This window comes from Embiotoca jacksoni, unplaced genomic scaffold (genome assembly GCF_022577435.1).
Source record: "Embiotoca jacksoni isolate LCO1_2020_lvr unplaced genomic scaffold, fEmbJac1.0.p SCAF_5, whole genome shotgun sequence".
NCBI classification, from domain to species: domain Eukaryota; kingdom Metazoa; phylum Chordata; class Actinopteri; family Embiotocidae; genus Embiotoca; species Embiotoca jacksoni.
The window spans coordinates 6,777,027-6,789,623 of NW_027185403.1; the positions used below are offsets into that span (position 1 = coordinate 6,777,027).

The 12,597-nt window shown below is 42.1% G+C and overlaps 1 protein-coding gene across 5 annotated transcripts in view; it reads left to right on the forward strand.

Annotated features, from left to right (window-relative positions):
• Nucleotides 1-12,597, forward strand: part of dlg3 (discs, large homolog 3 (Drosophila)) — an 83,642-nt gene that overhangs the window by 48,246 nt on the left and 22,799 nt on the right. For 3 of the 5 annotated variants that reach the window (XM_069171705.1, XM_069171706.1, XM_069171707.1), the window contains 7 exons: nucleotides 3,869-3,922; nucleotides 4,497-4,547; nucleotides 5,855-5,979; nucleotides 6,410-6,579; nucleotides 6,782-6,918; nucleotides 8,351-8,495; nucleotides 10,077-10,221. In XM_069171705.1, the coding sequence (XP_069027806.1) occupies nucleotides 3,869-3,922; nucleotides 4,497-4,547; nucleotides 5,855-5,979; nucleotides 6,410-6,579; nucleotides 6,782-6,918; nucleotides 8,351-8,495; nucleotides 10,077-10,221 (827 nt within the window). The remainder of the gene's footprint in view (nucleotides 1-3,868; nucleotides 3,923-4,496; nucleotides 4,548-5,854; nucleotides 5,980-6,409; nucleotides 6,580-6,781; nucleotides 6,919-8,350; nucleotides 8,496-10,076; nucleotides 10,222-12,597) is intronic. The other 2 variants (XM_069171708.1, XM_069171709.1) reach the window with 1 other exon arrangement.

Below are 12,597 nucleotides of genomic sequence, written 5' to 3' on the forward strand. Positions count from 1 at the left end.
TTAACAAACTCATGTTGAGATTACTCGCGTTCAGATTATCTTCCATTATTCCTTTTTGTTTGCTTGTTATGTGAGATTCAGATGGAGGGATTACGCAGCAATCCCAGGTCAGGATAATACTGCTGGTTTTACGACTGATGGGTTTATTGTCTTTCAGCTGGACTTGTAGGTTCACTGATCCCATTGGGTCGCATAGGTCCGCTATGATACTTATGATAAGCACTTCAGGCATTATACCATAACAGGTGTGTTTTTTCACATGTGGTCTGAGTAGTGGATTCAGTAGTTTCGTCTGTCACCAGGGGGACAACAGTAGCCAGCGTTTTCCCCTGTGCTGCCCTCAGGCTGCGTTTCATCACTTCTTGCTGTATCGACTTTGGTTTCATGGTTTTCATTCACAAGAGGCTGACGCTATCATGGCTGCCGTGGTTTTTCACACCCAAATCAAAGACGCTCTCACCATTAAAGTCTCTACTGGATTTTGGGCATGTGCAATGAGTCGGGGTCTAAGATGAAGGGAGGGAAGAGTGCAAAGCTTTCATGAAAAATGTGCAAACACAAGCACAGACGTGAGCATCTGTTAGTCCATATGCAGATTACAACGAAGGCCCGTTTGTGCTGACGGTGTGTGTGTGTGTGTGTGTGTGTGTGTGTGTGTGCGTGTGTGTGTGTGTGTGTGTGTGTGTGTGTGTGTGTGTGTGTGTGTGTGTGTGTGTGTGTGTGTGTGTGTGTTATTGTAGAGGGGGTGCTGGAGCCACAGCTGTCCAGAATCATCGCACATCACAACTGAGTGGAGCAGGTCAAATCTACAGCTCCTATTTTTCTGGAGAACCTTCACTACCGTGCAACTCAACACTGAGAAGTGTGAGGGTTTACGAGAAGCAAAGAGCTTGTGAGGTGCTTTTGATCAAACCTTTTTCGGGGGACTGTGTGTCAAGCAGCTGTTTTGTAGACGCAGAGGTGTTGCAGCCACATGCAGCTTGATTGAAAACCCTTAAAGGGAGGCTTTTTATACCACTCAAGTAGCTTAGTATTACAGTAAATGTCTTTAATGACGTATATCCAAGGAGTTGTTGGAAAATGTACAGTGCATAGAACAGCTGAGTATTTGAGTAATAGGTTTTTATTGTCTGAGATATGGCGATACAAACAAACATAAACGTATGTAACCCATCATTTATTTTCTTCTAGATTTCATGCTCTGATGTCTATCCCTTTGGTGAGCAGGGGAGGGAAGTGTGGGTCATTTTTAGTTCATTGCGCAGAACTACTTTACATGTCGAGGTTTTTTTTCTTTAAGATTTATTTTTGGGAATAATTGCCTTTATTTGACAGGGAAATTGAAGTGAAAGAGAATAGGCGAATAACATTCAGTCGAACTAGGAAACTAAGGAGAGAATATGAGCTTGTGTGTTATTCTCTGGAACCACTCGGCTCTTGGGTCGCTCCCACATCTAGATTTTTATTTCATTTTAACCAAAAAACATCCTCAGTTTTTCAGAAAATATATATAATAATATTGCAGCATGAAATTCATCTTATAGAGAATTTTGTCTGCACTGCTCATTATATATAGTTGTCAATTTGATCTATAAATAATATAAATAACAAAATTGAATGCAGGGTGATACTGGTAAACTCAGTTATGATATTTTAAAACTAATACCTCAATATCAATATACTGTATAGCAGTATAAATTGAGGCAGACTGTGGGAGCTTTTGAAACACTTTCAAAATAATGTCCAATGTGAATATAATGGACATATTAAGTAAGATAATTCCCTCACTAATTGTATTGGGCCTGAACACTCAGAAATTCAACCACTAAACTTTAAAGTAGCTTTAAGGCCTGAAAAAATGAGATATATTCTGACATTACTGTAACCAAATTCCAGATAATCCTGCATCTCATATCACTGGATGTTATCATATTATTTAATTGACAAGTCCTACATCTGTGTGCATGTAATAGCAGAGCAGTGTCACTGCAAAGTGGTATTTAATGTGTGATTCAGCAGGACGATCAGAGACGGCGAGCATCTACTGCTTGAACACGGGTAGTCTGTACATATATCAGTAAGACGGAGGTGAGGGTGAGGCGGGGGAGGGTAGAGGTAAGATAGACAGCTAGTGATTTTTCTCCTCAGTGTTGGACCTCAGGAAGTAAAAGGTCCCAGAGCAGCGCTGTCAGCATCCCCTCACCCACACAACTCGATCAGATCAATAAAAAGTAGACAGTGCTGTACTAAAGGACGGCCGTTAAGATGCTCCTAAACCAACCAGCGTGTCTCCTCCTTCTGCTGCTCTGTGCTTCCACTCCGGCCTTCTGCGGGCCTGACGTGGGGGGAGAAACAGCAGGTGGCACAATAGAGCTGATCTGAAAACTTCATTGAAGTGTGAAACTTAATATGCAGCACTTGATGTTGGATTACTTCTGAATGCTGCTACTGTTGAAGTTGATACTGAGAGTTGATATGTATTTTATATTTGACCATTTTCATGCCCTTAACAAAAACAAAACTATGACGAGTACTCAATGTTTCCTCTGAAAAGTATTTGACAGAGAGGGAAGAATTTTATATAGAAAGATACATTTATATAAAGTATATTTTTTAGTTAATCAGACCTACAATTATTAACATTAAATGGCATATTACTGTAGAAATTCAGAGGTCTTGGAGAACATTAATCAATCAAACATTTTATTGGGCTGCAATTAATAGTTTAATTATTGACTGATCTGCTGATCATTGTTACAGTAAATCTGATTCATTGTTTCATCGTTTAGTCTTATCGCATCATGGTGACGTCTTCAGATGCTTTTTTTCTGACGAAAATATCAGTTTGTTTTTTTTCTTGATAAATGACTAAAACAATCAAATGATTATTAAAATTCTTGACAGTAAATTTTCTCTTTACTAAACAATGATATTAAACAGACATTTTACGTTTCCATGGGTTCACATAAGAAATATATTTCTTATTTATATGAACTAGTTAGCCTGTAAAATATCATAAAATAATTTTGAGATTACCATCAGAATGTACACTTCGACGGTGTCTTACAAATGGTTTGTTTTATTACCAGGCAAACAATCTAAAGATATCAACATATTCAATTACATTAATCAGAGACAAGCAGAGACCTTTATATTTGAAAACAGGAACTTGTACAGGAATTAATTAATTTTCAACATTATTGTAAATTCATTTTCTGTCAGTAATCTAATTGGCCCAATATAACAAATACATCAAATTGTGGGTTTTGTCATTTGATATTGATGTAAAATAAAAGGCTGGGTTTTTCCTAAATTAAAGAATAAAACAGACATATTTTGGACGTTTCACCTTATTTTGTTCTGAATTTGTATCATTCTGAAAAACATATAAACCAACTACTAAACCATCAAATCCTGAGATTTCTGTGATCCTCCACGCTGCTGTTTCTCCAGTGTGTTATATGACACTAGATGTGGGATGAAAGCGTGTTGTCCCAACAGCTGGAACACAATCCGGTTTGTTTTATGATGTGACCGCAGGATGTCTGGCGGTGGCAGTGGCGGTTAATAAGCGGCAGTCTCTCTGCCCCAGTCCTCATTCTCAGTCCTCGCACCTTTCAACCCCCCTCCATCCCCACCCCCAACACACACACACACACACACACACACACACACACACACACACACACACACACACACACACCACACACCTCCCCACTCGTCCCTCCCCACAGTCTCAGTCCCAAGGAGACTCGCTGACTGTTCCATCCCTTCACTCTGCTCCCAAGTGGTAGTGTGTGTACCGCATTACGTCTGTGTGCTGCCAGCCTCACACACTGAGATAATGTGTATCTCTTCATATTCACAGGCCAACCCTCCCCCCATCATTGTCAACGCAGACTCACTAGATGCAGGCCCTTATGTAAGTATCTGTTCTCGCTGTCTGTACAGTATATATCCCTCCTCATTCACACTTGCTCTGTGTCAGTGCATGAACATGTGTGTGTGTGTGTGTGTGTGTGTGTGTGTGTGTGTGTGTGTGTGTGTGTGTGTGTGTGTGTGTGTGTGTGTGTGTGTGAAAAGGCCGCCTCCTCGTAGCAACATGCTGTTTGCCATGTGGACCGACATCCATTATCCTATTGACCCTGCCTGTTTGTGGGGAATGTGCATTCTGACATTGCACATGTAGTGTGTCACAGCGTACATGCATTTCAAGACAGAACGACACCTTTCATTTCAACAGATCAGAAAATTCGTGGTGGTATTTTTAGTCAGTAGAACAATGTGGCGCATGTATGTTCTCTTATATTTCGTCAATAATCCTGTTCTCCTCGGTTCTCTGTGTTCAGTCTGCACATAGACCTACTCTGTATACATGGTGAAGGATTTAGCTGAAACATTTACACGCTTCTCATTCTTTCTGACTATATTTTTAGAAAATGACATCCTTTGTGCTCAGTGATGTAACTAACCATTATGTTTCTTTATTTTGACAGGTAAATGGCAGTGATGGGATGTATAAATATGAAGAGATCATTTTAGAGCGGGTGAGTTTTACCATTTGCTTATTTCACAATTTTCCACAATTTCCACATTCTCTTTAATTTCTGCATGATGGATAGATTTCTCTCCACTAGGTGGTAGTAAGCGGCTCGTTCTTTACTCATTGAGCTTAAGTACATTAACACTTAAGACTAACGTTAATCCCTGTAAATTTATGAGTGTCATGTATTAAATGTTATAGTGAAGTTATATCTTTTACATCACTGCAATAAGAGTGTCCTATGTGTGATGTCTCTTGTGAGTATTTACACAGAATAACGCCAGTGAGGCATGGCTCTTTACATAATGCTGATGCACATGTCATCAGCAGACGCCAGAAATGTAAAGTGCTCTCCTGTTCAATTGTTCAGCAGGCACCACTGCACTTGTCAGTGGAGGTTCAGCCTGTAGTGGCACAGCTATATGTTTCTGCTCTCATTATTCCACCCACATATACTGTAGATGCACCTTTGAACCCACGATGGATGCACAGTATCTCTCCAGCCCTTCCGCTCTAAGTGGCATTTCTGCATGCAGAAACTTAAATAAACTATGCGAAATCACACTTTAAAAGGTCTGTGGGTGTGTAACATTTATTGGTAAGGCCCAGTGTACTCCCGGTTCCAGAGCAGCACACTGGGAGGCCTCAGCCTCCCTCTGTCCTAATTTGTTGCGACTGTTTCTCATTAATTATAGAAAATAATAAAGTGAAGTCTTTTCTCAGCTGTCTTGTTTGCTGCCTGTCCCTGTGGCCACGGCTGTCAGATGCAGCCGTGCGCCTGGACCCACTGGATCCAAATGGGTCCTCTGTCATCTCAGGGACAGGAGTGGCAGGACGTGGCAGTGTCCATCTCCAGCAGAGAGTGAGAAGCATTGTATCATGCAATAGAAATGATGCTCCTGAACTCATCTTCCCTTTGGAACATAAATCTACTTCTCTGTGGACAACCGGGCATTTGTAACATAACAATGCCTGGAGAAAGCCCTGGAGCAGTTTGCATCAATCCAGGCATTTCAGATGTTTTTGTGGAAACACGTGTGTCCTCACACATGACAAATGGTAATACTGTGAATTGCATTAGAAGAGGGCACTTCATTCAAAATGTCACACATATTCAATCAGCCCACAGAGGCAGTTGTGTTACAAATGGTCAGTACAACATGGCTCTTAAGTATATTGGCATCACCTGGACAACAGAGCCATGTTGTACTGACCTTGAGCCCACATTGAGTCTATTACTTACATCTGAGTGCATGCATGTGTGCTGTTTATTGTACCATACTGAAAATGCCAATCATAACCTGTGCTCAGGGGAACTCTGGCCTGGGCTTTAGCATCGCTGGAGGAATAGACAATCCCCACATTCCTGATGATCCGGGGATCTTCATAACCAAGATTATCCCTGGAGGAGCAGCTGCTATGGATGGACGGCTGGGGTAAGTTCCCCCTCTTCACCACGTTACCCTCCTCCTCGTCCTCCTCCTCCTCTTCCTCTTTACCTTGTACATTCCTTCTACTCCTTCCAAGCTCCACTGCACCCTCCGTCCTCTCTCTACTCTAACCTCTCTTCTCTCATCTTTAACGCTCACCAACACCGTGTCCCGCCAGGCAGTGCTGTGTGGGAGGCAGAGTTTCTACAGCCCTCTGTCCCCAGGCTCTGTGTGCTTCCTCAAAGTTATGATTCACTGGAAAACCAAAGCCTGAAACATGCAAAAATTATGATATGGAGTGCTTTTTTTCTGTGCTTTAGAGGTTTCTGATTATCCTGGCCTTGCTTGGGCCTCCCTGCCTTTGTGCAGTGAATTAACTCCATTGCACTACACACCGTGGTGTATGTGAAATACATTCAGACTTTTCTCTTCGCAGGGTTAATGACTGCGTGCTGCGTGTTAATGACGTAGATGTGTCGGAGGTGGTGCACAGCCGGGCGGTGGAAGCTCTGAAGGAGGCGGGGCCTGTGGTGCGGCTACTGGTCCGACGGAGGCAGGCCCCGCCTGAGACGATTCTGGAGGTCAACCTGCTGAAAGGGCCAAAAGGTCGGATGCATATAGAGATATGAATATATAGCTTCATTGCCACACATCATTCTTAGAGATATTGCAACTCTGAGTGACCACCACAGTTTTTAGGATTATTAAAAATACATTTGTAGACATGGAATACAGCTAAAAATGTATACAACCGGTGGGGATTCTTCGTATATGTATTGACTTATCTGCCTGTGTGTGACTAAACCAGGGCTGGGATTCAGTATCGCTGGAGGGATCGGAAACCAGCATATCCCAGGAGACAACAGCATCTATATTACCAAGATCATAGAAGGAGGAGCTGCCCAAAAAGATGGACGGCTGCAGACCGGAGACCGCCTGCTAGCTGTATGAGCCTGCACTACAGCTGACTCACTCACATATCCACTGCTCTGATCAAAATGAACTCATCTTAGGTGTTAGTGTGGCTCACTGTCGAGTTTAACAAAAATACAGCCATTTCTTAGTTCTTAGTATTACCAAAACCCATTTCTATGTCTGGGCAGGTAGATGAGCTCCATATAGATGACTGTTTTGAGGACATGTTAAGTACACAACATTATCTAGCGGGTTGCGCCATCCTATCATTTAGAGCTAAGTGAAACAACGCACATCAGCATTTCTTACTTTGTACATGATTAACAATCTATCATTTGGGCCATGAGCTGGGACAATAAAAGGCCCATCAGCTGGAAATGGGAGTAAGAGTTATTAAATCCAAGAAGAAATCATTAATCACAACAGTCTTTGTGAAACATTTGCAAGTAATTGTAGTTACCCTCATTACTGATCTCTGATTAATAAGCTTTTATAGATATGTTGCTAAATTGATCATTTTACACTGTTAAGATACAAACACACTACATTTTAGGACATTTTTGTACATCTTTGAGATATTTCTGACTTTTTATTTTAGTGGAAATAACATCGATCAGAGTTGGAAAACCTTGCATTTTGATCACTACGATTATGCAGCTGCAGCAAGAACACTGTATTGTGTTTTTCACTGTATGTAAGATTGCCTATTCTAGTTTACGTGAGTGTAGTAAAGCGCAAATTAATTTAGTCACAAAGCCATCTTTGTCTAATTGACAGTTCAAATGAATAAGATCGCTGTCATTGTGGAAACATGCTGTTACTCTTGTCTTGGAAATATTTGCCAAGAAAATGCATTTGGTAGTCTATCAAAAGACATCGATATAGTTAAAAGACCTCTGTTTAAGAAAACATTGAGGCTACATGATTTTCAGCACAGGTACAGAGTATAGAGTGTCATCTACAGCAAGTGTCTTATTAGACTTATTAAAAGTCCATGTCACTTATATATCAACATATCTCAGGTTGACATAAGGCGTGCTGAGCCGTTTCCTTTCCTGTTCTCTATTGCATTATTGACAGAAGGCACATTGCTTTAATCTAAGCAAAACTTCTAAAAAATGACAAGTTTCAAAAAAACTTTTGACAGACAGTTTATTTACAGGCAATCGAATCTTTAAAGGAGAAACTGAAGAAATTCAGAGCATCCTTAAAACCTCTACCTACTGCTTGTGACCTCTGTTCACGCTGCACAACACACCAACCTTTCACTCCGCTGCTGAAATGTGCTGAAATCTCATAATACCTTCAAGCTATGATTCATTATTGTGTTGGCTGGTGTGGTGACTGCTGTGATGCACGATGTTGTCACAGCCCAGCAAAGACACAAGGCCTTCAGGTGTTGATACAGGGATTTTAATTTTTTTTTTACCTCCTCTCATTTCTTGACAATCGTCACACTCAGGTGAACAACATCGTGCTGCAGGACGTGCGTCATGAGGAGGCAGTGGCAGCACTAAAGAACACCTCCGACATGGTTTACCTCAAGGTGGCCAAGCCAGGACCCGTGCATCTGAACGACATGTATGCCCCTCCAGACTATTCCAGCAGTACGTATCAACCTCTTCTTGTTGCTCTAGTCCTCCTGTTCATAGTTCAAACACTGTTTACACACTGTCCGAGTCCGAATCTACTTTTCATATTCACTAATCCGTACTAGAGCATGTTCATTTATATAAAATGTTTGATGTAAGGTAAAGGGTGATTTGTTTGTCAGGGTCCATTTTTTCATCTTTACCAGAGATGTTTGCAGAATTTTTGTGTTGGATCACTGCTCTCTCCCCAAAACTGCTCTGCCCAGACACCCACATAGTGAATGTAGTGAATGCTTGTATGCGCGCGGGCACAGACGCACGCACACGCACGCGCGCGCACACACACACACACACACACACACACACACACACACACACACAATCCTTCCCACAGCAACAACAGGCGCAGTTCTCTGCCTCCCACTGAGTGTGGATGGTTTCTCACATCCCACCTGCTCATGAGAGCCCACGATCTTGAGCTGCAGCATCTCAAATTTCCACAGAACAGTGATTTAGTATTAGAGGGGGCTATCGAGGGCTTTTCGTACGTTCTATATGTTTGTAGTTGTTGGGGTTTGAGTGAGCCTTTAATGCAGACTTAACCCCGATCTGACTTTATAACCCGTGGTCAGATGATCCGGATTTGAAAAGCTTGTTTTATCATGTTCAGCTGCCTCCATCAAGAATGTAAATTCAGAAGAAAGAGGGTGTTTTTTTATGCCTGGTATTTTGACTTTTGCATGTATGCACAAGGACTACATCAATGTTTTAGAAAAGTGTAGCCAGTTTTTCCTTTTATGTCAAAAGATGACTGACAGACTTGAAACAGGTCTAGATTACTGAAACATCTTTGTTCACATATTAGTCCGTGCTAGTTGCTTATTGTGTAATAATCAGCACAGACATAAAACAGAGACACGAGACTGTTCTGTGTTCTGGCTTGGCTAAATTATTATGTTATTATATTTTGTTATTATGATTCTTTGTTTTAGCCACCATTCCTCATACCAATAATGTCATTATTCTCAACTATTACATTTCTAACCTCTGGGAATGCGGAGACATTGCTAGATGTGGCAAGAAACACATGCTGTCAGGTGATCAGATAAGTTTAAAAAACCCACAGCTTCTTCTGGAAGAGTAAATGAAGGCAAATGCTAAAATTATTATGCACACTGGCCATTTGACAGGCAGTTAATTCCAGTTTACATCTTACAGGCCGACTTTTCTGGTTCTACTTTGACGTACTGTACTCGTCATAGATGTGTGTGTGTGCATAGTTTTCTTTTGCAATGAGGAATTATTACGAAGAATTTTGGGTGTGTTCATTTTGGGTTTTACTTTACGTCCACTACCTGTACCTCTATGATCACTTGATTTCCAGTTTCTTTTTTAATGGTGTCATTGTGTTCCCACATATCAGCACCTACTTTGTTGAATTTTACTGCAATAATTTGCTACAATAACACCAATGAAACAAAAAAAAAGGTTGGGACTTTTGTTGTGGTAATATCGAAGTGTTTTGTGCCGTATTCTTATTGCGCCTGTGTTGTAATCATTCTTTCTTTCCCCCTATTGGCCTGGCCCTTCCTCCAGCCTTCCCCGCCATGGTGGACAACCACGTCAGCCACAACTACATGGGAGCGATGGAGCCCAAGCCGGTGTACCCGCCCCCCCAGGTCACCCCGTCCAGGTACTCGCCGGTTCCCCGCCACATGCTGGGGGAGGAAGACTTCACAAGGTAGGTTACAGACCATTTCCTCCATTACATTTATATGGCTTTATGGTTGTAGATTTGACTAAATCATAGCTCAGTTTGCTACAAGAGATCAGCTAATGGCCCTTTTTTGGTATTTGCTGGTGTAGTTAAAAAAAAAAACATGGCTTTGGAGCGAACTTGAATGGGGCTAAATGACATTTTTTAAACAAGTATTCTGATTTTGCATGGGTCTCATTTTGTTTCCAACAGCCTCCATTTTGTTGCTGTTCCATAGGCGTTGTCAGGGTGTCTTTGATGATACGTGTACCTACAGTAGTTTAAAGTACCCATATGACGTGTTTGATGAAGGAAAAGAAAAAGCCGATTGGGGCCCCGGTGGTCCATACTACTTTACAGCCGGACAGTGGCTCGTGGCTGTGTGCTGAGAGAGACCTCTTGTCACTTGTACTTGTTATGACTGTGTTTTAACCTTTGACCTCCTATCCAAGTACTGGATCTGTAGTAACATTCATAGGGGCTTGATTGGAGTGTCCCACAAGGCCTTGAGTCAGCTTAACCCACAGCTCTGGGGAGGAGGCAGTATTCCCCCTGTGTGTATGCATGTGGCTGCATGCAAGTGTTTGTGTGTGTGTGTGTGTGTGTGTGTGTGTGTGTGTGTGTGTGTGTGTGTGTGTGTGTGTGTGTGTGTGTGTGTGTGTGTGTGTGTGTCGTGGCATGAATGTGTTACTGGATGGGTGTTTGTTATGTTGCCCTGTAATGTCCTTGTACAACCTGTCCACATGACTTGTATGTGCATTTGTCGCATCTTTGTTGGTATGTGTGCTTTATTTGTGTCCTACACTTGTCCCGTTCACTGTGATTCCTGTACCCCACAGCAGGGCTGAACCTATTTACAGTGTCATCCACAAACCTGGGGACAGCAAGGTGCCCCAGGCCCTCTACAGAGGCTTCTGTCCTTCCCCTGCTCCCTTCTGCCAAGGTCCACTCCCCTTCTCTGGCAGGTACTAACCTAGTCCATCACGCCTTGCTTAGCTAATCCTCCTTTCTGTAGCTCAGCATCTGGAGCTGGCCTCGGACAGGAGAAGGGCCAGAGGATAGAGGCCACCTAGTATGTTGTGCCGCATCTGTGCACATATAATATTAAAAGCAGAGATGGATCAACAGAGAGAGGTGGAGGGGGTGGCAGGGTGATATTTGTGAGTTTTTGTCTCAGCTTCTTTTGGCTTTCTGTCTCTATGTTTGCATGTAACTGTGCATACACCTCGTGTATAATTTAGTGCGTTATATGCGTGCACTAAGTGTAAGTGTGTTTGCTTTTTATGTTTGTATGACAGTATTCGACTCGTATGCAGCTACTACTTAATCTTTCATGGCCTCACATAAAACGTGTTAAAGAACAAAAAACTGTAACAATAACAAATTTAGTTTAGAGGAAAATAATGAGAGAATTTAGCTTATTTTTTCTTGGCCTATTTGTATATGTTTGTTTATTGTTTTTTTCTTTTTTTTCTTTTTTGCCCTGCTTTTTATATTTTAAGAGACCTACCTCCCCCCTGTTCCGTTATTATTTGCCCATCAATTTTCTACTAATCTGCTCACTTCTACGGGATCTCAAACAACAGACCCTGTTCGCAGCAGTTTAAAATGGAGTCATACCTGCTCTTTTACAAACACATCACCACGGGAGTGCAGCTGAAAGGGCTTCACGCTCCCACAAGCTGCTCAATTCCATCTGTCAGGAGGCATTGATGAAACTAAGCCTATATATCGGGCCAAGCCACTTTCACTAGTGGTTACTGCTGAATACAATAATGCACATTAGATTAATGGCAAAGGCTTGTGTGTTTTTTTTTCTTCTGTTTGGCATTACCAAACGTGCTTTTTTATTTTATTCTCCTTATGTGTTTACATCCTGTCCACAGTGTTGTCCATTGTGCATCGCTTCATGTGTGTGTGTGTGTGTGTGTGTGTGCGTGTGCGTGTGTGCGTGTGTGTGTGTGTGTGTGTGTGTGTGAACCATTGCTCTTATTTAATGTGCTTGTGTTAAATGTAACCTATATTGTGTAACATATACTGTATGCCATGCAGCATGTGTGTGTGTGTGTAAGAAAGACAGACCCTGGTCCTGGGGTTTGGCTGTAACTAAAGGCAGGTTGTGGTGTTTGAAAAGAAAGTAAAGAACAGAGAGAAAAGGCCAACACAAGCCGACCAACACAGATTCTTCCCCTGGAATGTTTTGCCTGCTGCTCTATGTATGTAAATATAAACACTGAGCGTTGCTGTTACCATAAATGCAACAGGGAGGACGAGCCTGATCCGGTACAGGCCAGCAGACCGGCAGCAGACAGTCCTACAGCTGTCATGATTCATCTGCACACTGGGAAAACCAGGCCACGC